The 26,054-nt window shown below is 39.8% G+C and overlaps 1 protein-coding gene across 2 annotated transcripts in view; it reads left to right on the top strand.

Moving 5' to 3' along the window:
* NELL1 (neural EGFL like 1) overlaps window positions 1–26,054 on the top strand; it is an 879,943-nt gene that overhangs the window by 503,339 nt on the left and 350,550 nt on the right. For both annotated transcript variants that reach the window (XM_045484781.1, XM_045484782.1), the window contains exon 14: window positions 24,723–24,845. In XM_045484781.1, coding sequence (XP_045340737.1) covers window positions 24,723–24,845 — 123 coding nt within the window. The remainder of the gene's footprint in view (window positions 1–24,722; window positions 24,846–26,054) is intronic.

The raw sequence follows: 26,054 nt of genomic DNA on the forward strand, positions 1-26,054 counted from the left end.
GAGGGTCCACAGTCCTTCAGCATGTAAACCTTGACAGTCCCCCTGTATCTAAAGGGGAGTTTGTCCAGATCCCATTCTAAAGTGCAACTGCAGGCATAAGTAACATTCTGCATATTCTGACAACTAAACACCATATGCTCAGGGACAGCCTTGGACCAGTAATCCATATGTGGCCAACCTAGTGAGATCCTCGTTGATCTCTAGTCAGTATGTTTCTTCATCTGATATTGCAGAAAAAATTGAACTAGCAATCAGATACCCCTCAAGCATTCCCAGAGGCTGGAGGAGGAGATTATAGCCCAGTCATTAACTCTTATTTGTTATCTTGTCTCTGGTCACTAAGCCTCAGCAATTCAGGAAGGAAGTGGAGAGATAACATGGTTGAGATGGCACTTTCTGCCCCTGGCAAGGAAACCGTTGCATGTCATATTGGGCTTATTCTAAGGTTAACAATATAATAGAGTGGTTTGAGAGCCTGGGCAGCTATGTCTGTGTTGAAGTCATGGCCCTACTATTTCCTAGGTATGTGTCACTGAGGTAGGCAAAATAGTGGTCCATGTGAAGGTGTCCACATTCTAATCCCTGCAACATGTGAATGTGTGAGGTTAAAAAGCAAAGGAGAATAAAGATTACTGATGGAATTAAGGTTGCTAATCAAGTGACTTTGGAATGGCTTCATTATCCTGGATTATCTGGGTGGCTCCAGTGTATTCACACAGGTCCATGAGTGGAAGAGGGAGGTAGAAATTGGGGAAACAGAGGGAAGCATGAGAATGAATTGGTTTGACATTGCTGGTTTTGAAGATGCATGAATAGAGTCATGAGCCAAGGATACAGGTAGCCTCTAGAAGCTGGAAAAGTCATGGAAACATGTGATAATTTGTAATGGTAATTTGTAATGGCTGGAGTAGGAAATTGTAACAGTGCCCCTCACCTCTCTGTCTTCAGTTTCTCAGTTTATGAAAAGATGATTGTGACAGTACTTTCCTCCTTTGGTGGTTCTAAAATGTAAGTGCTTGTGCAGGATACTCTGCTTACTCTTGGGAAGACTCATTCTCTGGACTAGAAGTCAAGAGATGTTGGTCACGGTTCAGGCAAAATATTGACCATAGTAAATTTCTGCATTTCTTCCAGAATCATGGTGAGAACCTAATATTAACTTCTATTTTTAATTAAAGATATAGAAGTGAAATGGACTTACTAGATTGTGTGTCAAAGATATATGAAGAAAAGCCAAAATATTACTTGTGATTATAGGAATATTACTATTTGACTATAGGAGATAATGTTGGAGTAATCGGTGATATTAATTCCAATGACTGGCAATAAGTAATATGTTTTTCCTTTTAGTTCTATATTTATAGCATTTTGCATTTCCTGCTTTTGGGGTAATAATTATAGTTATTTACTCTAAATCCCAGACATGGGTGTTATCTTTTAATTGCAACCTCTGTTTATAATGTCTGAATATAGGTGCAATTATATTTATTTAATTTGAGGATGAAGTGGAAGCATCAGGTATTTGGCCAGGTATAATTATCACACATCCCCTAACAACACTGTGAGTGTTTTATAAGGTATATTAATTTTCAGTAAGTAGGATGGCAAAGTTCTTGTTGCACTGTTTGCTACTGATTAAACATTTAAATATTTTTGGTCAATTTTTATTGAATATACAGTTGAAAGGTAAATTCGGGACAATAAAATTAAGACTTGTCGTCTTTGCTTTTTATTTTTTTTTCTTTTATTTTTTTTAATGTTTATTTATGTTTGAGAGACAGAGAGAGAGAGCAAGCAAGTTAGTGCATAAGCAGCCCGGGGCGGGGTGGGTGGGGTGGGGAGGGCGGTCAGAAAGAGAGGGAGACGCAGAATCTTCAGCAGGCTCCAGGCTCTGAGCTGTCAGCGCAGAGCCTGACGCGGGGCTTGAACCCATGAACTGTGAGATCGTGACCTGAGCTGAAGTTGGACACTTAACCACCTGAGCCCTCCAGGCACCCCTTGTTTGCTTTTCAAAGTATTCCTTTCTTGAGGTCAACAGTGTATCAGGTGTGAGCGTGCATGCATGTGTTTGTGGAATGAAACATGCATGTGAGGCTGTTATTATAATTGGTTGTCAGTATTTCTGTTTTCAAAACCATGGCAATATGTACCGTTACGGGCATATTGTTTTCATGTTCTTACTTTTCAGATGACTCATAGGCACAGTTAAAGGGCACATTCTATAGTGGCAAAATTTAAAAATGGATGTTTCCTGTGGAGAATTTATGAAGTAGAGGTTCATTTAGATTCTATACCAGAAGCATATCAGAAACATAAACAGAATGCTGAAGAAGGGGGCGTGTTCACAGTTTCCTGGATAGTCAACAGTGGTTATATCAGACCTAGCATTTGAGCTGTGTCAACTCTTGAGGGCAAACTTATCACAAAATGTACTTACTACATCTTTCAGTACAAAGAGAAGGAATGAAGATGGACATCTTTAGTCTTTAATGACTTTTGCAAAACTTTCAACCATTGTTTTTAGACCATTTATCACTGATGAATGATAGTAATTTATGATACTTAAACAGTTAAAATAAATATGGCTCTAATGCATTCCCTGACAGTTTATTTCTTGTCAGTTCTTCCCTAAACATGAATATGAGGAGGAAAACCTGGTTCTATTTGACTACTAATATGTGAAAATCCAAAAGTTAAGATTAGATAAGTAAATGGAGTAATTTTTAATGTTGCAAATAGGTGATTTACCTTATGCAAGCATAGAATTTCTTTTCAAAGAGGTTGGAGGGTAGAAAAACTTATATTTGAAATGTCTTGCTTTTCAAAAGTTAAATTGGAAAAACTTAGTCATAAATAAAGAAGGAAAGTATCTCTTGATATTATATGGCAAATGGATGGGAATTGGGTAATTTTTCAAGAACTTTGTAAGGATTGGGTCTGAATTCAGGCCCTGCAGAGGGAGCAGCATAAATAAAAGGCACTTTGTTACAGAAGTCTTGAAAAATCAAGTCAATAAATATTTGAAAATGTGTTTGCATTTTATAGCTAGTCAGCATGTTTGGCATAGCCACAGCCACTAAAGGAGCATTTTAAAAAGAGTGGAAGGTGTCTTTATAGAGGAAAAAGAATCCTCCTGTGAGTAAATCTAACACAGAAGTGTTGTAGGAACTTTGTGTCCAGGAGATTCTGGGTAGGTTTGGACTGTGTTTCTGTAAAGTTACCCAACACTGGAAACATTCACAGATAAGAAGTCATTTCACTTGATGTTCCTGATTTTTTTTTTTTTTTTTTGAGTGACAGGGATAAAGGGAAGATTTTAAAGACTGCTGCTTTCACTTTTGGCACTGCAAAGGGAGAAGTCAATATCAGATTTTAGATTCTTAGGATTTGTCCTACTTTTCTGAAAAAAAAAATCTCATTATGTTTATACTTGAAATTCCTAGCTTTGTAGATTTTACACGATTAGATGCCAGCTGCACTGGGTCTCCCCTTTAGGGAGGCTCATAGATGTGGATCATTTCCATTCCATCTAATTTCATTCCTGTTGAGCCAGATAGTTATAATGTCAGTGTCCTTCACATTGGAAGATTCTCCAGCTATGAAGCAAAGGACAGAGATGAAATACATATTGACCTTTAACCTCTATTTAAATATCTCTATAGGACAGACTGTCAGTTACTGGGTGGCATTTCTAGGGGCTCTGTCTTCTGCTGCTGTCCCTGTCCCGTGGCCTCCAGACCCCCCACAGCCCCTACCTGTCAACGTCCCAGGATGGAGCTCAGCCCTGATATTGAACCTGTTTTCAGTGAATAAGTAAGGCTTGGCTCCTTGACTGGAATGGGCTTAGTTATCTTTTCCCAGTTTTACCTTTGGAATAGCTAGAAGGGAGGATTAAACAGGAGCAACTGATAGCTCAGTGGTTCTCAACCTTCATGTTTATCCTGGGGGAGATTTAAAAAATACTGTGCCTGAACTCCACCATCAAGATTCTAATTCAGTTGGTCTTACCTATGGCTGGGCATTTGTTCATTTTAAGAATTCCCCAGATGTATTAATGTGACATGTGGCCAAGACGATCTGGAAGCTGGATGAGACATATAATTCTCCAAGTGTGGTTTCTGGACCAGTAGTATCAGCACCATTTGGGAACATTCGGAAAACCAAATCCTCAGGCCCTGCCTAAAACCAAGTGAATCAGAAACATTTTAGGGGTAGGACTCAGTGTTCTCTGTTTTAATAAGCCCTCCACGTTCTGATGCCTGCCAGGTCTGAGAACTTACTGCTCTAGACTAAGCTACTAAGATAGGGAAAGGGCTGAGGGTGTACTCTGTTGATACCATTATGTCCAAAAGGTGGGTCAACACAGGCACACACTGAGGAATAAGTCAGGCACCAACCTTTAAGGAGGAAGTAGAATACAGAGATCCATGTTGGCAGCCCAGCATCCCAGGGGGTTGGGGTTTCAGAAGGTAGTGCATGATCCCAGCTCGTTGTGCGTGGAGAGTGAGTTTCGGAGAGAGACTGCCCTGGGTTCAAACCTTGAACATTTTTTAATAACCTAAGTAACTGACTCTCTGAATATCTTTTTTCAGTTAGGTGAAACAGGGATGGTAATTACTATCTTTCAGTGCTGTGAAAAATAGAATGAACTTATAGAGGGAGAATATCCAGCAAGAGTAAATGTTCAGTACACGCCCAGTGCAAAATGCATTCACAAATAATTGATAATACTATTCTCATACAAGAAATAGTCATTGCATTATTTTACACAACATGGATTGTCGCATTCTCCTCCTGTGTCCATGGCAAATATCATAAATTAGCTCCAGAAGTTTTCTCGCGTTCTCTGGAACCTTGAATGCTTTCTAAATAGCCCTCCAGGCAACCATAATTAGATAGTCAGACCTGGCTTGCAACATGAACACTGTTTGTCATCCCTGGTTAAGAATGCAAACATCTTCTTAGAGCTATTCTTATTGATTTATTTATTTCCTGTCCACATTTAGGGAACACCTGATATGTGAGTATCCAGTTGATATATAATGCTATTCACATGCATAATTTAAAATGTTCTGGTAGTCACATTAATAAAACAAGATGAGGGATGCCTGGGTAGCTCAGTCAGTTGAGTGTCCGACTCTTGATTTCGACTCAGGTCATGATCCCAGGGTTGTGGGATCGAGCCCCAGGTCGGGCTTCATGCCCAGCATGGGATTCTCTCTCCCTCTGCCCCTCTCCCCACTCTCATGCACTCTCTCTTTAAAATACAATACAATACAATAAAATAAAACCAGTGAAATAAAATTTAACATTTTTATTTACTGCAATATGTCCAAAACGTTATTACTGCCACGTGTTAATTGATATAAAATAATTGACATATTTTACCTTCTTATTTATGGAACTAAGTCCTGAACTCCAGTGTGTATTTTACCCTGAGAGTGCATCTCCCTTAAGATTAGCCATATTTTCAGGGCTTGATAGTCACGTGTGGCTAGTGGTTGTCATATTGGACAGTGAAGCACCAGATCTTCCTGTTATGGATGGAAACAAGGTGTGTCCATAGCCTCAACTAACTGTGTAGTCAGCGACTCAGTCCCAAGGAAGTAATATTTTCCTGCACAGGGTGTTTTTAGCTCCCACCTTGGGTTTTCATGAAGAGCAGAGTAATGTAGTCTGTGTGAGAGCAGAGTGCCTGGTACCTCTTCAGGCTTTGTTTCATTTCCTTGTTTCTCCATCTTGCATGTCTGACAGGAACTGTCGGTTCTACTTGGAACCGATGGGTCTTACACTCTTTGACCTCATCACCTGCTTTGAGTGAGGGTTTGATTCCATGCTCCTTTTGAGGCAGGTGTTTCTACTGTCCTGCCTGGACATTAGTCCATAATAACTTGACAGCATAGCCACTTAATGAGCTTATGCTGTAATATAGTAGGTGCTGTGCTAAGCAATTCATGTAGAGGGTGATGTGGAGTCCACCAGTGGCTTCTACCACACTTAGAATACACTGCTTGTGGCTTAAAAGGATCTACCTGATTTGACCCATGGCTACCTGAAAGACCTGATTTCCTACCATCGTCGTATTGCCTCACTTCACTTCTGCCATCCCAGCCTCCTGCCTCTTCCTTTTCCCACCTGAAATATTTTTATTGGTTTTCTCTCTGCCTTGAATGCTATTGCCCCAGATCATTATATGGTTCACTCCTTCATGTCCTCCGAGTCTCTGTTTATGTGTCATTAGAAAAGACTTTCTAGATCTTTGTACCTAATTTAACACCCTTATCACTCTCCTTCCCCTCACTCTGCTTTATTTTTCCTCATATGAATTACCATCATCCCAAATTATATGCCTATTTCTTGTGTATTTGTTGGTTGTCTACCCCACTAGAATGTGATCTCTACATGGCAGGGAAATTATCTTTGTTCACTGTTTACATTTCTGTGCTTAGAGCAGAACAAGCACATAGCAGGTGCATGATACATATTTGAATAACATCACATACATATTTTCTCACTGAATCTTTATCCAGCCTTTTTTACTAAAGGAGAGTGAGAAATCACACATCACCCAATCATTAAGTAGAAAAGTTGAGACTTTAACCTAGTAGTGTATGTCCAGAGCTCATGTTTCTAATTACTGTACTTTCCCACCTCTAAGGAGGATGAAAAGTCTCTGACCTTTATCTATGCGTCTGTTTTCCTGTAAATTCTCTAGGAAAACCTTTTGGCTTTTGCTGGTATGACTTTCTTCCTCCTCTTCTATTCATACATCATTAGACGTCATCAACCAGAGGAACTGAACGTAGGATTTAGAGACAGGTTTCGACAGTGCTATCCACATATGCATTGATGAGCCCGGGGCAATCATTTAGTTGGTGTTGATGAAAGCATATTTTGATTGCTGCAGAATTGCCCTTATTTGGTTCCATTTTAGGGCCCATTTATGCTAAGTGATAACTGAAGACTGTGTAGAGTAAAAATAGTGTGCAACTGACAGTCATTCCTTCCTAGAGCTCACTTTGAGGGTGGAAGTCTGCCTCAGATGAGCAAAGAGTTTTTCCGTGTGTTTTACTTTCATTTCAGCCCAGTTCCACAAAATCTCATTGAGCTCCTATTTCATATCATGCCCTGGTACAGAGCCAGGGATACTGACCTGTAAAAATGGCTACCTCAAACTTGGTATAAAACCGCCATTTTACTCTGCTCATAAATTCTGTGGATGAATAATCTAAACAGGGCCCAGTAAAGATGGCTTGTATTTCATTGATATCCAGGCCTCAGTTGGGAAGACATCGGTGTCTGGGGAGATTCAGACAACTGAGAAATGGAATCTTCTGAAGGCTTCTTTCCTCACATGTCTGGTTCCTAGGTTGACACTCCTTGAAGGCTGGACTCAGATGGGTCCATTGACTGGACTGTGTATACATGTCTGGCCATGTGTCCAGCTTTTTATGACATAGCAGCTGAGTTCTAAGAGATAATGTCTTGAGAGGAAGCATCCAGATGACAAGCATTCCAGAAACTAACAGATTTCTTCTGACCTAGCCTTGGAAATGATGTTACCTACTTTATGCCACACTCCCTTGGTCAGAAACATGTTAAGGCCAGTCCAGATTCAAAGGGAGGGTAATGAAACTAGACCTCTTGATGGGGAAGGGTGAGGTTACATTGAGAATAGCATGTTTTGGACATTCTTGGAAATTCTTCCATAGACACAGAAGAAAATAATATTTTGTACTACCTTGGATTGCCAGAAGTTGACCCCTAGTAGAGAGACACATCAGACTTCTATCAGGCGGCTTCATTTTTCTTTGGGAAGCAACACTGTCCTATGGCATACACATTACGTGTATGAATGGAGTTGTTTTCTCTGCTTTGTGTTTCCATTCCATGTTCAATTGGAGCCATTTTTGTAGACCTGTCACCTTGCTGTAATGACTCACTGTGTGCATTCTGGTATTGCTTGGCAGCTTGGACTGTTTGGTTACATTTCTTTTCAAAGTTAACCCCCAGGCTCAATTGCCTGGCTAATTCCCATTCAGTCTTTTAAGTATATGTCACTTCTTCCAGGGAGGCTTCCCTGACCCCTTCCCTGGATTATGTTCCCCTGTTGTGCATTACTATATGTAGCACGTATTATCTGTGAACAGAAGGGCCTGTTTTGTCTCTAGATGGTAGACTTTATGAAGACAGGACCAATCTGTGTCTTTGCCTATATATCTTCTGTGCCTGCTAATGAAGAGGTCCCAAATTAAAAAAAAAATGCATTTATTTTATTTTGAGAGAGAGAGAGAGAGAGGAGAGAGAGAGATCACAAGTAGGGGAGGGGCAGAGAGAAGGAGAGACAGAATCCATAGCAGGCTCTGCACCATCAGCACAGAGCCCCACACGGGGATCTCACAAACTGTGAGATCATGACCTGAGCTGATACCAAGAGTTGGACTCTCAACCGACTGAGCCACCCGGATGCCCCAAAGAAAGCTACTTTTTAATTCTCTTCTAAAGCATCTGAACTGGAGGGGGAAAAGGCAACCACGGACAGAGAGAAGGCCACAAAGTTTGTATGATGTATTTCTTTGCTTTCCCCATACTCTCTTCCTTTTCCTTCTTTCTTGTCTTCCTTTTCACTCAGTGAAGAAAGTAATTCTAGAAACCTCCCAGCATACTTACTCCTATCCATTGGGCTCCCAGCTCTGTACAGAGAGCAGTGGGGAAGTATCTGGCATTATATCCTTTATGGTGAGTTGACTCTGCCAGCATCGAAGAAGAAGGAAACCAACCACTTATGGGAGGTCTAGGAAGTATACCCCCTTCACCTTAGGCCATGAGGCTGATAAAGCTTAGGGTCTTCCTGTGCTCCAGAGATTTTCGTGTTGATACAGACTCCTAGGAATACTCCTCAAAGAGTTGTGGTGGCAGAAACCTATTGTAAGCCTCCTTCAGTCTCAATATTTCAATGTCTTCAATATCTCAATGTCTTGAGTATTTCCAAAGTGGCAATTCCTTTGGTAGTTGGCCTGGCAAAAATTTTTAAGTATTGTAATTTTCATAGTCCCAGCCTAGTTAATTAAAAAAAACAAAAAACAAAACAAAACAAAAACAAAACTTACAATAATTGAATATCTACTATATAGTGGGCCTTGGGCAAATATTTTTTTTTATTTATTTTATTTTATTTTTTAATGTTTATTTTTGAGAGAGAGAGAGACAGAGAGAGACAGAGCTTGAGAGGGGAAGGGCCAGAGAGAGAGGGAGACACAGAATCTGAAGCAGGCTCCAGGCTCCAAGCTGTCAGCACAGAGCCCGACGTGGGGCTCGAACTCAGGAACCGCGAGATCATGACCTGAGCCAAAGTCGGACGTTTAACCGACTGAGCCACCCAGGCGCCCCCTTGGGCAAATATTTTTAATCACATTTTTCTTTTTCTTTTTTTTTCCTTTGTTTTATTTTAGAGAGAGGAAGTGAGAGAATGTGAGGGGGTGGGGAGAGGGGCAGAGCGGCAAAAGGGAATATCTTAAGCAGGGAGCCCAAAGCAGGGCTTGATCTCACAAGTGTGAGATCATGACCTGAGACATAATCAAGAGTCAGATGCTTAACCAATTGAGCCACCCGGGTGCCTGAATCATATTTCTCTTAATATTGTTCCACAGCAAGCCAGGTAGTATACTGTCTGCTTTAAAGATGGGTAAATTGAGGGACGTCTGGATGACTCCGTTGGTTAAGCGTCTGACTTCAGCTCAGGTCATGATCTCTCGGTTCGTGGGTTCAAGCCCTACATTGGTCTCTGTGCTGACAGCTCAGAACCTGGAGCCTGCTGTGGATTCTCTGTTTCCCTCTCTCTCTGCCCAACTCATGAACTGTGAGATCATGACCTGATCTGAGACCAAGAGTCGGATGCTTAACTGAGCCACCCAGGCGCCCTAAAGAAAGCTACTTTTTAAATCTCTTCTTAAGCATCTGATCTGGAGGAGGGAAAGGCAACCAAGGACAGAAAGTTTGTATAATGTATTTCTTTTCCTTCCCCCTACCCTCTTCCTTTTCCTTCTTTTTTGTCTTCCTCTTCACTCAGGGGAGAAACTTATCTTCCTTACTCATTCGTATTCATTGGGCTCATGCTCTGTCTCTGTCTCTCAAAAATGAATGAATGTTGAAAAAATTTTTAAGATGGGTAATTTGAGTCTCACAAGGCTTAAGAAATTTACTGATATCTTAGAGCTTCTTCTTGCGGGGTCTGTGGTTCAGACTCAGTATGTCCATCACTCAGTCTTCCATTTACCATTCCCCCACCCTAAGTACCATGTAATAATTTCATTATAGACTTGTATGTCCCCTTTCCCTTGATCCTCTAGTGTCTCCTTTCTGGGAGACAGTGATGGGCTTCAGGACCTGGCCCTTCAGTGTCCTCTTCGGAACTTAGGGTGTGAAAAACTGTATGTGATGTTGGTATATTAGTTTTCTAGCACTGCTATAACAAATTGCCACACACTGGGTGGCTTAAAACATCAGAATTTTTTTCTCAGGATTTTCAAAGTTGGAATCCAAAATTGAGGAGTCAGTAGTGTCATTCTGTCTCCAAAGGCTCTATGGAAAAACACTTCCTTTCCTCTTGGAGCTCCTGGTAGCTCCTGATGTTCCTTGACTTATGGGTGCATAATTCTGATCTCTGCCTGTCTTCACATGACCTTCTTCCCTGTGTGTATTTTGATGTGTCTCCTCCTTTTACAAGGGTACCAGTCATTGAGTTTAGGGCCCACTTGAACCACGTATGCCCTCACCTTCACTAATTACATCTGCAAAGACCCCATTTCCAAATAAAGTCACATTCTGAGGTTCCAGTGGACATGCATTTTGTGGAGGACACCACACCCCACTGTAGTTGGTCATGGAAGGCAATTCCATAGGAACGAAGCCTATTGGAAAGCAGGGCAACAGCACTAGCACATTTTCAAGGTTCTGGCTTTCCTTTGATTCTAGCTTCTTTTTCTATGGGACCTTGTACATCAAATGAGACCCAGGGTACTTGACAAGGAGTTAGAATCACTAATGGAAAGGGAGGAAAAGACGTTTTTCTCTTTTGCAGTCTCTCTCTCCATTTTGCTTTGTGTTTTTGTACCATCCTCTTGCTTCAGAATGAAAAACAAGAAGACATACATAACAAGGCTCTGGAAGGAATAGGCAAACTTCTATGATAAGGATAAGCATTATTCTTTTTTGCCATGTCTTATATTTAAACAGTTTTCTTCAGAGTTCCTTTGTGTAACTGTAGAACCAAAAAAAAAAAAAAATCACAAGCTAGCATCTTCACAGTAGAGAGACAAAGGGCCTCAAAAAAAAAGGGTCACTTTGGGGATGCTTACATGACCACTACTTAAAACCAAAGTCAAACAACAGTTTTGCGTGTTTTAGTCTCATGTTGGATATTCCTATTGTACTAGGTATTTTAAAAGAAACCCAGACACATTGGACCACAGATCAGTTCTTCATTTATTTTTTAGTTTAATGATGCATTTCTAAATTAACCCTGTGGAACAAAATGAACATTTACTGAATCTGTATTATTTGTTTGGTATGCTGCTAGACATTTTTTCCATGCTTTTTCAGCTAATCTTTCCAACAGCTCTGTGTGATGTGTCTTGCTGTTTCTATTTTTGGGTGATGACACTGAGGCTCAGGGATATTAAGTATACTCGTTTAGATCACAGAGTGAGCAAGTGAGAAAACTGGACTCGGACCCAGAGTCTCCGGGATGTAGAGGAAAGTAATAAAGCTCCTAGTAAAATCTTCCCATAATTACTGAAGAAGACTTCATGGAAAATGCAGGCAACTCTGTGCTGTATTGATGGGGATTATGATTATGATGGTGGTGATGTTCTCTGCCATCTTTGGAGCACCTACTGTGTGCCCAGAATGATAGCAGAGGGATTAGGAAGTTTATTTTCATGAGCACTCATTTCATAAACATTTCTTGAACATCTCTTCTGTAGCGGAATCTGTTCAGATGTGAAGGCACAGACACCAAGCCAAATTTTCCACTCATTTGTTATGGTATTGTCCACATATTGTACACACAGAAACTGGAGTGTGGAGAATTTGCCCAGTCTCTCTAGGATTTGCATCTAGTGCTGGGATTTGTATCCAGATTGGTCAGCCTCCAAAGCTTTGTTTTTCTGTATAAAATTGGATGGATATGAAACCATTTTATTCATTCTAAAAAAAATGAAAGCAACTCTCTTGTTTAGTAATAAAAGATACATTTGTTGAAAAAAATTCAGAAGTATAAAGTGAATAAAGTAAATAATATAAATGCCTCCCATTTGTCTTCTATCCACCCCCTCCTCCCCATCACAAAACACTGGTAATAGTTTAACATATATACATTTAACAGACTTTCTTTGGATGGATATATAAATGATTAATATACATTATATATAACCTGCCATATTTAATATATAATACTATATATCCAGGTAGAAAAGCACTTGATTGACTTACTACTTTATGTTTTGTTTCTTATTGCTGTGGGAAAATTGAAAAGGATTAGAATTACTTTGCTTCTACTTCTCATTCCGACCTGCTCTCTGTAATCCCCCTGGCCAGTCGGCTCATAACCCTACTCTGGGCTTCGAGTGAAGGACAGCTGTCCTTCTGTCTGTCCAGTTCTGGAGACCCAGTGCCTCTTTGCCAATGGGCAGAGTTAATGCACAGTTTCAAAGAAACTGAATTACCCAGAAGGAGCTGGCATTAGAGGGTTTGGTATTTGAGGAAGTCAAAGGGGTCTAAGCTAAAGTGGCTATACCCTGGAGAGGGAAGATGGAGACCTGTAGGTTCTTAAAGTGGTGTCTCTGAGAGTGGGGTCATTTCCAACAAGGAGAATAGATTTGTGGTATAGTCAAAGATTCAGGTCCCTGATATTAGGGTAGCTGTCGTTGGCAAAGATCTTAGCACCTGAGCTTAGCAGGGAATCAGCAGAACTTCAAGCTGCCTTTTAATGGGTTATGGTAATAGCCAATGTGCAACTCAGTCTGATCATGAAATTTTGTCTAAAATCCTGAGAACCATAGTGGGATCCTGCTGAGTACGAAGTGGACTGGAAAGTAACCAAATAATGAATGAAATTTAGCTGTCCATTCTGGCAAATAGCGAGCTTAGAGTTGTATTTATTTTGACTTCGAAAAATGTTTCTTGAATTCAAGCACCACTTTAGATTATAAGTAACATGTCCTTGGGCCTAAAGTGTAGATTTTCAGATTTGACATCTAGGAAACTAGGGATCATCTTGTAATTGACACATACATTTTATACATAATTACTTTCTCCCCTAAAAATATTCCTCTGAAATAAATAATATTTTCAGTTAAGGTAATATGGCATATTCCTATGGTGTTAGCAAAAACGATGAACATTTCTTGTATCCATGTGCAAAAGAACATTTTATCTGGGAGTGATTTCTCATGAGTCATTACATTCTCATCTTAAAACATAGACAGAGAGGGGCGCCTGGGTGGTTCAGTTGGTTAAGCAAATGACTTTGGTTCAGGTCATGATCTCACAGTTTGTGAGTTTGAGCCCCACATCAGGCTCTCTGCTGACAGTTCAGAGGCTGGAGCCTGCTTCAAGTTCTGCGTCTCCCTCTCTCTCTGTCCCTCACCTGCTAGTGCTCTCTCTCACTCGCTCTCCCTCTCTCGCTCTCTCTCTCCCCTTCTCTCCCTCTCAAAAATAAATAAACATTAAAACATGGACAGAGAGATAAATGTTAATAATTTGCAACAACTTAATATTGGGGTACAATTGCCATAGCAGAAAGTTTACTTTTTATTGTGTACGATTCATTGGTTTTAAGTATATTTTCAGAGTAACACAATCATTATTATCTGATTTTAGAATGTTTTTATCACCCTAAGGATAAAACTGCTTTCCATGAAGGATTATTCTCCATTCCCTCAAGCTTAGCCCTAGGTAACTACTCCTCCATTTTCTGTCTCTATAGATTTGCCTATTGCCGACATTTTATGTAAATGAGATCATATAACACATGATCTCTGGGACTGATTTCTTTCACTTAGCACAGTGTTTTTGAAGTTCATGCACAATACATGTTGTAGTATATAGCAGTACTTCATTCTGTTTTATTACTGAATAATGTACATCAAATTATAACATGCAGTAATAATGTTGTGTGGATATACCACATGTTCTTTATGGATTTATCAGTTGATGAATATTTGAGTTTCTACCATTTGGCTATTATGAATAACATTTGTATGAGCACTTGTGTGCAAGCCTTTGTGTGGGCATATGTTTTCATTTTTCTTGGATGTATACCTTAGAGTAGAATTGCTGGAACATGCGGTAACCCCATCTATGTTAAACAGTCTGCAGACCTACCAAAGAAATTTTTTTTTTTAATTTTTTTTTTCAACCTTTATTTATTTTTGGGACAGAGAGAGACAGAGCATGAACGGGGGAGGGGCAGAGAGAGAGGGAGACACAGAATCGGAAACAGGCTCCAGGCTCTGAGCCATCAGCCCAGAGCCCGACGCGGGGCTCGAACTCACGGACCGCGAGATCGTGACCTGGCTGAAGTCGGACGCTTAACCGACTGCGCCACCCAGGCGCCCCCCAAAGAAATTTTTAAAGTGGCTGAAACATTTAACGTTCCCAGCAGCAATGTAGAAAGGGATCCGGTTTCTCTGTATGCTTATCAACACTGGTTATTGTCTGTCTTTTTGATTATAGCCATTCTTGTGTATGTGACATTGTATCTCATTGTGTTTTTTGCTTTGGATTTCCCTAATTACTAGTGATGCTGAGCATCTTTTTATGTGCTTACTACCCATTTGTTTATCTTCTTTGGAGAAATGTCTATTCAAATACTTTCTCGGTATCTTTTTATTGAGTTGTAAAGGTTCTTTATATATGCTTGATTCGAGTCTCTTGTCAGGTAAATGATTTATAGATATTTTCTTATAAGGCTTAGGTTTTCTCAGAATCCTTAGCAATTCTTCATGAAAGAAATGGCCTGCCTCAGAGCTCCTGAAACCACTTTATTTTCTCCTCATCCCACAAAGTCAACGTGATAAACACATCAACACATCAGTACCAAGTTGTATTTTATTTTTGAATTCTTCTAAGTTTCCCTCAGCTACCTGATGCAATTACTTTTTTCTTATCTTACTTCTCTTTGACCTCTCTGTAACTTTTGATGCTAAGGGCAATCATACTCTTTTGTTTCTTGCTTTACTCTTTCTGTCTTTTCTTTTCTCTTTTTCTTTTTTCGTTTCGTTTCTCTTCTCTTCTCTTCTCTTCTCTTCTCTTCTCTTCTCTTCTCTTCTCTTTTCTTCTCTTTTCTTTTCTTTTCTTTTCTTTTCTTTTCTTTTCTTTTCTTTTCTTTCCCCCCTCCCCTCCCGTCCCCTCTAATAAGTATTTGTGTTAGGGACATACTATGTTTCAGCAGTTCTGGTAGGAGCTGGATCTAAAGTAAAGAAAGATACATTTGACATATATTCCCAAGCAATAATGTTCTGGTAGAAAAGGTAGGTATTAGTAAAAATAGCAATACATTAATAGACATAAAATTGTAACTGTGATTAACCCTATGAGGAGGTGCTGAGTGCTTACATCAGTAGGTTACAGGGGAAACTTCCCCATCAAGGAAATCAGGTGTTCTTTTCTGAGGAGCTGAGGACTGAATTGAGATAATAAGGATAAGCAAGCAGTAACTGGGCCAAGAGGGAAGCCTATATGAAAGTCCCTATGACCTGAGGGAAGGAGATAAAGGCAGGGTGGTTGAACAGAGCAGGCAAGAGTGAAAATGAAGCAAAATGGTTCTAGGCAGTTAGGTGGTGGTGAAACCATGCTGGGACCAGGAGATCATATTAACAATGTCCACATTTTGAGATAAAAGGGAAGTAACTGGCTGGAAAATTTCAGCAGGGATGGCAAGATGATCAGATTTGATTTCCTAAAAGATTGCTTTAAATGTAATATGAAGAATAAATTGAAAGTGGGCAATACTGAGTGTGGGGAGATTCATTGAGAAATAATAGCTCTAACTTAATTAATGGCAGCTTAGATGTGGGTGAGATGATGGTGGCTTGGATGAGGGTGGTGGCAATGGAAATAAGGGTTATAGCAATGAATTTGAGAAAAATCAAGACTTGGTGATGGATCTATTATAAGGGATTAGGGAGAAAGGAGTTTCAAGAATGACTGATAAGTACATGACTCTAATTCTTCTGTCATGGTTTGACAGTGACTGTCTTGGTTTGAATCTACCACCTTATAACCGTGGGCCACAACCTCTTTGTTCCCATTTCTTCATATAGAAAATAGGAATAATAATAACTCTTAACTCATATGAATGCTATGATACAACTAGGTCAGAGTCTGGCTCATAGTATATGACACAATTAGGTCAGTCTGGCTCATAGTATGTGCTCACTAAATGTTACTTATGAAAAATCCCAATTGTTAGTGCTCTTTAGAAAAGAAACAGAGGAGGGAAGTGACTAATTTCTTAAAAATTAAATATACAGAAGACTTTTGATTTTGGCCAAGACGGACTAGCCCTGTTTCTCCCGAGTCTTTTCTTCTATAACCAAAAGAAAACCCTTGGACACAACACAACAAATACCCAGGAAGACTGAAAGATGAACAGAAGGTGAACTACCTGGGAACTTTGGGACTTGAGGAGCCACATGGAGTGAGTTCCCCATTTTATTTTTGAATCTTAGTCATCCTAGTTGAGGAGCTGAAGCAGACTGCAACCTTGAAACCACCAATACACCACCAACCACATACTATAAAAGTTCCAAGAAAAGTCCACTCCACTTCTGGGGAAAAGGGGGCTTCACGGAGCAGAAAACCTTGAAAATACCAACTCTACTTTAGCCATCTTTCAATGATAAACCTGCTTGGCAGAGAGAACCTGCTGATTGTCTCCCTGTAGTAATGTCAGTGGGGTTCAGCATGGACCTGGGCCTCCACTCCCCACCATCAGCTTGGAGACTGAACAAGGCAGTGCAAGGTGGGCCAGTAGGCACTCTGCTCTTTCCCAACTTCATTGTCAGGGGAGCTCACCACGGAGCTGAACTTCATCCAGCATTGACAAAGTAGTATGAGGCAGAGCTAATACTATATTTAATAATGAGAGACTGAACACTGTCTCCCTTAGATTAATAATAAACCAGTGATGTCCACTCTCATGACTCTTGTGCAATATAGCACTGGAAGTCTTAGCACAATAAGGCAACAAAAGGAAATAAAAAGCATAGAGAGCAGAAAGAATTAAAACTATTTCTGTTTACAGATGACCTGATTATCTAGGTAGGAAATCCTGAGGAATCTACAAAAAAAATTATAGAGCTAATAGGTGAGTTCTGCAACGTCACAAGCTATGAGATCAACGCACAAAAATCAATTACATTCCTATATACTAGCAACCAACGTCTAGAAACCAAAATTAAAAAAAAAAAGATTACTATTATATACAGTTGCTCCAAAGTAAAATGAAATACCTAACGAAATAAATCTAACAAAACGTATAGGATCTGTATACTAAAAATTATAAAACACTTAGGAAATAAATCAAAAAGTAAATAGGTAGATATACTATGTTCACAGAAGAAGACTCAATATGATAAAGATGTCAGTTCTCCACAAATTGATCTGTAAGTATAACACAAACCCTTATTAAAATCCCAACAAGAATTTTTATAGAAATGAACAAACTTAATTTAAAATTTATGTAGGGGCACCTGGGTGGCGTAGTCGGTTACCCTTCCAACTTTGGCTTAGGTCATGATGTCACGGCTGTTAGGTTTGAGCCCCATGTTGGGCTCTGTGCTGCCAGCTCAGAGCCTGGAACCTGCTTCAGATTCTGTGTCTCCCACCTTCTCTGCCCCTGACTCTCCCTCTTCCTTTCTCCCTTCCTCTCTCTCTCTCTCAAAATTAAATAAACATTAAAAAATGTTTTTAAGTAAAATAAGATTTATGTAGAAAGAGAAATTAGAATAACGAAAACAATTTTGACCAAAGAAGAGTAAAGTGGAGGAAATCACTATATCTGACATTAAGGCTTTCTATGTGCCTTTCTATATACTTACAATAATCAAGGCAGTGTGGTATCTGCAAAGGAATAGACAACTAGATCATTGGAATGGAATAGAGAACCCCAGAAATAGGTCAACGTACATATAACCAATTGGTTTTTGACAGAAGTACAAAAGCAATTTAATGGAGGAACATAGCTTTTTCAATTTTTGCACTGTAACAATTGGACAAGCGTAGGCAAACAAAACAAAACACCTCAACTGAAACTGTATACCATATACCATATACAAAAATTAGCTCAAAGTGGGTCATGGGCTTAAAATGTAAAATGTAGGGGCGCCTGGGTGGCGCAGTCGGTTAAGCGTCCGACTTCAGCCAGGTCACGATCTCGCGGTCCGTGAGTTTGAGCCCCGCGTCGGGCTCTGGGCTGATGGCTCAGAGCCTGGAGCCTGTTTCCGATTCTGTGTCTCCCTCTCTCTTTGCCCCTTCCCCGTTCATGCTCTGTTTCTCTCTGTCCCAAAAATAAATAAACGTTGAAAAAAAAAAGGAAAATGTAAAACTGTTAAAAAAAAATAGAAAATCGTTAAGACCTGGGGTTAGATAAAGAGTTATTAGACATGACATTAAAAGCACTATCCATAAAATAAAAAATAAATTGAGTTTCATAAAAAATTAAACCTTTGCATGTGAAATAATGAGGATGAAAATACAAGGCATAGACTGTGAAAAGATATTTACAAACCAAATAATAAAGGCCTTAATATCTAGAACACATGAAGAATTCTCAAAATTCAACAGTAAAATAAAAACCCAAGTATAAATGAGTAATAGACATGAGAAGATAATTCACCAAAGACAAGCTTCAGGTCAAAAATGAGTTTGTCAAAAGATGTTCAACATCATCAGCCATTGGCAAAATGCAAAGCACAATGTAGTATCACGTACACACCTATCACAATGGCTAAAATTTTTAAAGTGGCAAAATGAAATGCTGAAAGTGATGTAGAGAAACTTGATGACTTACACATTGCTGATGGGGATGTAAAACAGTACAGCTATTCCAGGAAATTGTTTGGCAGTTTATTACAAAATGAAGCATGCATTTATCATATGACCCTGTGTTCACACTTTTGCATATTAATCCAGAGTCATGAAAGTATATATTCACACAAAAACCTTTACCCAGATGTTCATCAAAACTTCATTCATAATAGAAAAATACAGGAGGCAATCCAAGAGTCCTTCAGCATGTGTATGTTGAACAAACTGTGATGAATTTATGCAATGGAATACTTATCAACAACAAAGTAACTTGTACTGTGGACGCATACAACAACTTGAATGGAATCCAAGGGCATTTCATCTAGTGAAAAAAAGTCAGTCTCAGAATTTACTTACTGTACGTATAATTCTATTTATACAGCATTCACTAAATGACAAAACTGTAGAGATGAGAATATGTTAGTAGCCAATAAGGGACAGGGACTGGGGGGTAGGTGGGTTTGGGGGAGTGTTGAGTAGGTGTAAACAAAAAGCAATAGCGTGAATATGGTGGTGGGCACCTGAACTTATACATAGGATAATATTGCTTAGAATTATACACTTATATACACATATACACCCCCAAAAGGAGATAGATATTGTTTTTTAAAAAAAGGTGTAAACTGAATAAGGTTTGTAGACTAGCTAACAGTAATATACCAATGTCAGTTGTCTCGTTTTCATGTTGTACTACAGCTATATAAGATGACACTATTGAGGGAAGGAAGCAGGGTGAAGTGTAATGGTATTCTTTGTACTACTTCTGCAACTTACTTTAAGTCTGTGATTATTCTCCTTTAAAAAGTAAAAAATTAACCTACACTGTGGCCAAAACTTTAGAAGTTCCTTTTGATCACACGGTAAGGTGGAGTTTTGGAAAGAATACAGGAGAAGAGATGAGGAAGATAGATGGAAGTTTGAGTGCCAGACATACAACTTATTGTATGTACTGTATGCCCAACATATTATATGTACTGACACCTCACAGGTGCTTCAAACCTCAATTTCTTTATCTATAAAATGTTGTCTGATGAGATGTGCTTGGCTCCTCCTAATGAGGTCATTGTAACAATTTTGTAAAATGCATGAGAGATGACTTTGGACAAAGTAAAGCTACAAGCCCACCAGACCCCAAATATGGAGCATTTGCAGCTGAAGTGACTATTTCAGTAACTTGTGTGGGTCCTGACTAGTCTACTAAGAAAACATGGTATTTAATTTAAAAAAAAATTTTTTTTAATGTTTATTTATTTTTGACAGAGACAGAATGCGAGTGGGTTAGGAGCAGAGAGAGAGGGAGACACAGAAGCAGAAGCAGACTCCAGAGCCTGATGCGGGGCTCGAACTCACGAGCTGTGAGATCATGACCTGAGCCGAAGTCGGACGCTCAACCGACTGAGCCACCCAGGCTCCCCTAATTTTTTTTTTAACGTTTATTTATTTTTGAGACAGAGACAGAGCATGAACGGGGGAGGGGCAGAGAGAGAGGGAGACACAGAATCTGAAGCAGGCTCCAGGCTCTGAGCCATCAGCCCGGAGCCCGACGCGGGGCTCGAACTCACGGACAGCGAGATCGTGACCTGAGCCGAAGTCCGACGCTCAACCGACTGAGCCACCCAGGCGCCCCGAAAACATGGTATTTAATTGATAATGGCTATTGATTTCATTTGACTGCATTATTACAGAGGTAGGGTAGAGTCTTTCTGAGCCATTCTATGGAAGGAAAAGGAAGAAAAGGAGGAGGATAAAGGACCTATGTGATAATGACAGTGCCTCATCAGTGCTCAACAAATATTAGCCAGCATAACAATAATTATCATCATTAGTGGAGAAACAGCATGCTGCCGTAATCATTATTCTTTGTCCTGAGAGGTTGAATACTCTAATTATACTAATCAAACTCTAGTCAGACATCAACAATTCTAAACATACATCTTTCACCTTTCCAATTTATAGTCTTGTTTCTTGGGGACAATTGAATCTAAGCAAATAACTTCCTTGGGTATTCAAAGAGATATTCTAATTTAATTATCTTCAAAAGCCTATCTGTTCGTAGCCTTTCTGCCTGAACTATAAAGGAAAGAGAACATTTTCTTAACCAATTTTTACTACCATCCAACAATAAAGTCTGCTCACAAATAATTGGCAGTAGTGGTGGTCTTAGTAATAGTAGTAATAATGGTCATAAAAATAGCTTACATTTATGAAGCACGTACTAGTTGCCATGTGCTCTAAGCATTTTACTTGCATTAATTAATGTAATCCTCACAACCACCTCAGAAGATAGGTTCTGTTATTATCCACATTTTCCATATTAGGAAACTAGTAAGTGGCAAACCCAGGGTTGTCTCACCCAGGCTGCGTGGTTCTGGAGTCTGTGCTCTCAACTGCCTTGTGCCGCGTCTCAGAGCGCTTGTCCTCCCCCTTTTGCAGTATCTCCAACAGCTGGAAGGGAATTTGATGTTTTTGGAAGGAGAGCATTTCATATTTGATGATTGTTGTCCAACATAGGTCAGATCTTCAGTGGAAATTTGGGGCTAGTATATACAAAAAGACCGCCTTCCTTCCCGGCTCTATGGAATCACTTCCATATGTCTTGGTTTAACTTCAACGGTATCCAGATTGCTTGTAGCTGCTGACTGATGTGGTCACCCTGGCGTCTAGTGTCACAAATACGAGCTCCCTCACTTACTGGTTTTGTGATCTTGGGCAGATTCTTTAATGTTTGTTTGTTTGTTTGTTGTTGTTGTTTTTGTATCTACTCCTTCATTGTAAAATGGGAAAACTCATTTCATGTGATTGTTAGGAGAATTAAACGATATATGCAATATTTAGCTCAGTGCTTGGCACTTTCTAGGCTCAATACCATTATGGGAAGTAATGATAGGCAAAGTGAGGGTTTTATAAAATATTCTACAATTCCTCTCTTCAAAGTTAGTTAATAAGGCAATAATAATAAAACTCACAAATATCACCATGTATTGTGATATGGTTGCCTCCAAAGAGGTAAAGATACCAAATTTGGTAAAAATTCCAAGATGGGTGAAATTTATGTGGTATGGGGAGGAGGTATGGAAGGCTTTCCTGGCAAAAGTATGTGCATGAAATGGTGTTTGAAGCCAGGTGGGGGCAAAGGTAGTCCAACTACATTGGGAGACTGTATTTTAAGTCATGGACATAAAATGTCAAACTGGAGAGGGGTAGGAATGAACTCTTGCATTTGCAGGGCCATGTTGGGGCCATCTCATCAGAGAAGAGGGTTTGCTTCAAGAATATTGGGAGAGATGACTATGTAGGATGGATATGTTAATTACCTTGATGAGGGAAATCCTTTCACAATGTATACATACAACAGATCATCACGTTGTACACTCTAAATAACTTAGAGTTTTGTCACTTATGCCTCAACAGAGCTTGGGGGGGAAAAGACCAGGTAGGTAAGTATGTATCAGATGTTTGAAATGTTGCATAAAACCATGCCTTTATTTTGCCTGTAGTGCCTCTTATGGGCAATCCTGACTGAGAAAACTATGACCATTTTTCAAAGACCAGTTCAAATACTACCTTTTGCAAGAAGACTTTTCTCCCTATGAGCTGAAATTTCTTTACCTCAGTGGACTCTTATTTCAGTCTATTCCTCCTATCTAGCATGACCACATGTGCGAGTTTGCCTAGGTCATCCTGAGTCAATGCTGTTATTCTAGTGTAATTATTAATAGAGCCCCCCGTTCACTCTAAAATATGTTGTTTTCTAGGTAAAATACAAAGTCATCTCCTGGTAACTCTTATCACTTCTCCCTTCTGTTCTGCCTAGTTGCATATTGACATCTGGTGGCCCCTATTAAAACGTTCGTGTGAACAGAGACATACCTACTCACCTTTGTAGTCCCAGTACAGACCCTGATAATTATTAAATTAATTTAAATAAGGGATTGAAAACTTCAGTGTCAAAGTCTGTGTTCTTAGACTTTGTGTGCCTGACATCCTCTGGTGTTGTAACTGCATGTACTAGGTGTTTAATAGGTCTGTAAATTTGATTGGACATCCACAGGGTGATACTATTTCTGGAGTATGCTGGAAATAACATTAGCACAGACTAGATGTGAGTTCTCATAAATTTTCTCTTCTCCCTGCATGGTAACCTGTGCACACTTCTCACTGACCATTTGCATTGGTCTTATGGCCAAAAGAAAATTTTTGTTTTGAAAAATGGAAGGTGTTCAGTCATATGCCTATGTATGCTTTACTTTAATTACACATGGGTGACCAAAACAGCTGTAGGTAGTAGAATTTAACCTTTCTCATTACTGGGTTTCTGTTAGGAAATTTAGAGTAAAAATTAACGAAGATAGAGGATATTTCAATTGATTGGTACACTTTTGTAACAGCACACTACAAACTATATTGAATTTTTTAGTGTTGTTCAATTAGTGTTATTTCTTTGGGGTTGCTAGCTGGGATTTCAACTCTTGTATTATAACCTTTGTGACTTAAACCTATCTTAATTTTCTTCTTAAAATTTCTAACAAGTTGTACTAGCGGATGTTAAAGGGAATAAGGCCTAACCTTTCAATACTCTTTATTTACAGAGTAGCGATTTAGATGACTCTTTAAATTTCCTGCTGATGACAGGAAGGTATCGCTGTCTGTGAAATCTTGATTTCTAACTTGGATTCTTGCAGTGTATTTTGTAAGGTGTTAGACCTATTTCCCTCATGTTTTGTGGGTTAAGGATGCTGTAGCTATTTGAAAATATATAACCATGTGATTACCCATCAGGTATCAACCCAGGGGTTGATTGCTGAACCCTGTGAACTTGGACTACCTGGAAAACTAGAGTTAAGAGCCCTGCTGAAGGCCGTTGAAGAGAGATCCTAAGAGTAAATCCCTTTTAGACTCAGCACAACCCCATGCTTGCCAGCATTTCCTATTACCAAATTCCTTTGAAATTCCTTGTTAGTCAGCCCTTCTTTGCCAAGTTATATCAGCTGAGCCTCCCTCTTCAGTTTTACTCTCTTTGTTCTAAAGAAACTATGGATTCTCACCTGTTGGATTTTTTTTTTTTCCTTTTTTAACCTTAGAGGCAGGTTTCCCAACCCAGGAACCATTGACATTTTGTACTGGTTCATGCTTTCTTGTGTTGGGTTTTCCTGTTCATTGTAAGATGCTTAGTAGCATGCCTGTCCTGTATCCACTAGATTCTAGTAACACCCCTACTCAAACCATGATAACCAAAGGTATTGGCAGACATCATCAAATGTTTCCAGTGGGGATGGGATGCAAAATTACCCCGTTGAGACACTGCCTCGGAGCCTCTATAGAAACATTTGCAGAGCATGGAAAAGGCAATGCCCTCAGAGCAGTACTTACCAGTCATGTGACTTGCATAAGATGCTGCCTTCTCTGACCCTTAGTCTTTTTACCTGCAAAGTGGGGATAATGACATCTATCTTTGAAACCTGTTGAGATTTCCACCACATCAGGGATAGAAACTTCCAGGTATATAGTAGGATTCCCATACATGGTAGTCATGCCATTCTTATGTGGTGAGTCTCAACTTACTTTTCTAACACCTGTGATTCCAACTTAAGAAAAGGTGTTTCTTTCTTTTTTTCTCACCCTGCAAACAGAGCATGATGAATGCGGCAGCGGGCAGCACAACTGTGACGAGAATGCCATCTGCACCAACACTGTCCAGGGACACAGCTGCACCTGCAAACCGGGCTATGTAGGAAATGGGACCATCTGCAGAGGTAGGCTTGCTGCCTTTGAGGTGAGCTGTGAACAGCTTCCCTGCCTGGGCTTCTGGTACTCATGTGGTAGACCCTTGTCACCATTCTGGTAGCTGAGCATGGCTGGGGTTCTGTTCCTGGTCTGTCATCTGGTGAGGGCACTGTGCATCAGAGAAGAAAAATGATTTAAGTCTACATTTTGGATTGAATGCAAAAGGTATGCATTTGGGTCTGGGGCATGGTTCTACACCTTCATGGCTCTGTTTAGCTTTGCCTCTTGGCCTGAGTTTGTGAGGGACACTCTGATTGCTGACATGCGTTTTTATTCCCTGTGTGCTTTGCTCAGAGGCCAAGTGGGCACTGCCAGTGGCCATACTCCAGGTATCTGCTTGCATAGGAAGCTGAAAGTTCTAGCCTCTGTCTGTGTGGTAGCAGTTCAGCAATTCAGATGTAGTGCCTTGGTTTCCATCTGCATTTGGAATAAAATTAAAGTTTCTCCTTGTGGCTTATGAGAGCTTTCAGGATCCAGTCTCTGGCTCCTCTCAGCTGGCATCTCTCTTTTCTCTCCCCTCATTCCCTTTACGCCAACATATTATCCCTCACTGTTTCTCAGACATGCCAACCAGCTTCCAGTTTTGGGATTTGCACTTGGTTTCCCCTCAGCCTGGATGTGCTCATTTCCTTCAGGTCTTGACTCAAGTATCTCCTTATCAGAGTAACGTTCTTAGGCCGCCTCTAAAATAGCATCCTTAATATTTCTTAGCCTCACACCCTACTTTATTTTTTTTGTTTTCATTAACACAACATAACAGAACATTATACATTTATGTGTTTGCTTCTGTATTGTCTGCCTCCCCATTGGGATGTAAGCTCTCTGAGAGCAACCGCTTGGTTTTGTCTCCCTGCTGTGTCTCCAGCGAGTAGATGGATGCCTGGCACATTGTAGGTGCTCATTAAATATGTGTTACCTTACTGAATTAACCAGAGGAAAGTGACATTACATTGAAAAGGAGGCAAAATGTACAAAAGACAGGAAATGATCCTTTGGGTTCTATATTATTATAATTATCCCCACTTTAGAGGTGACAAAACTGAGACACAGGAAGGCTGAGTAGCTTGAAGACAGAAGTAATATACAGTGAATAAGTCACCATAATCATGCCCTAAATTGGGCAGAATTTTAAAAAAATGACTTTATTCTCTGTTGGTGAGGTTGGTGTAAACAGATTT

Source organism: Leopardus geoffroyi, chromosome D1 (assembly GCF_018350155.1).
Source record: "Leopardus geoffroyi isolate Oge1 chromosome D1, O.geoffroyi_Oge1_pat1.0, whole genome shotgun sequence".
NCBI lineage: Eukaryota > Metazoa > Chordata > Mammalia > Carnivora > Felidae > Leopardus > Leopardus geoffroyi.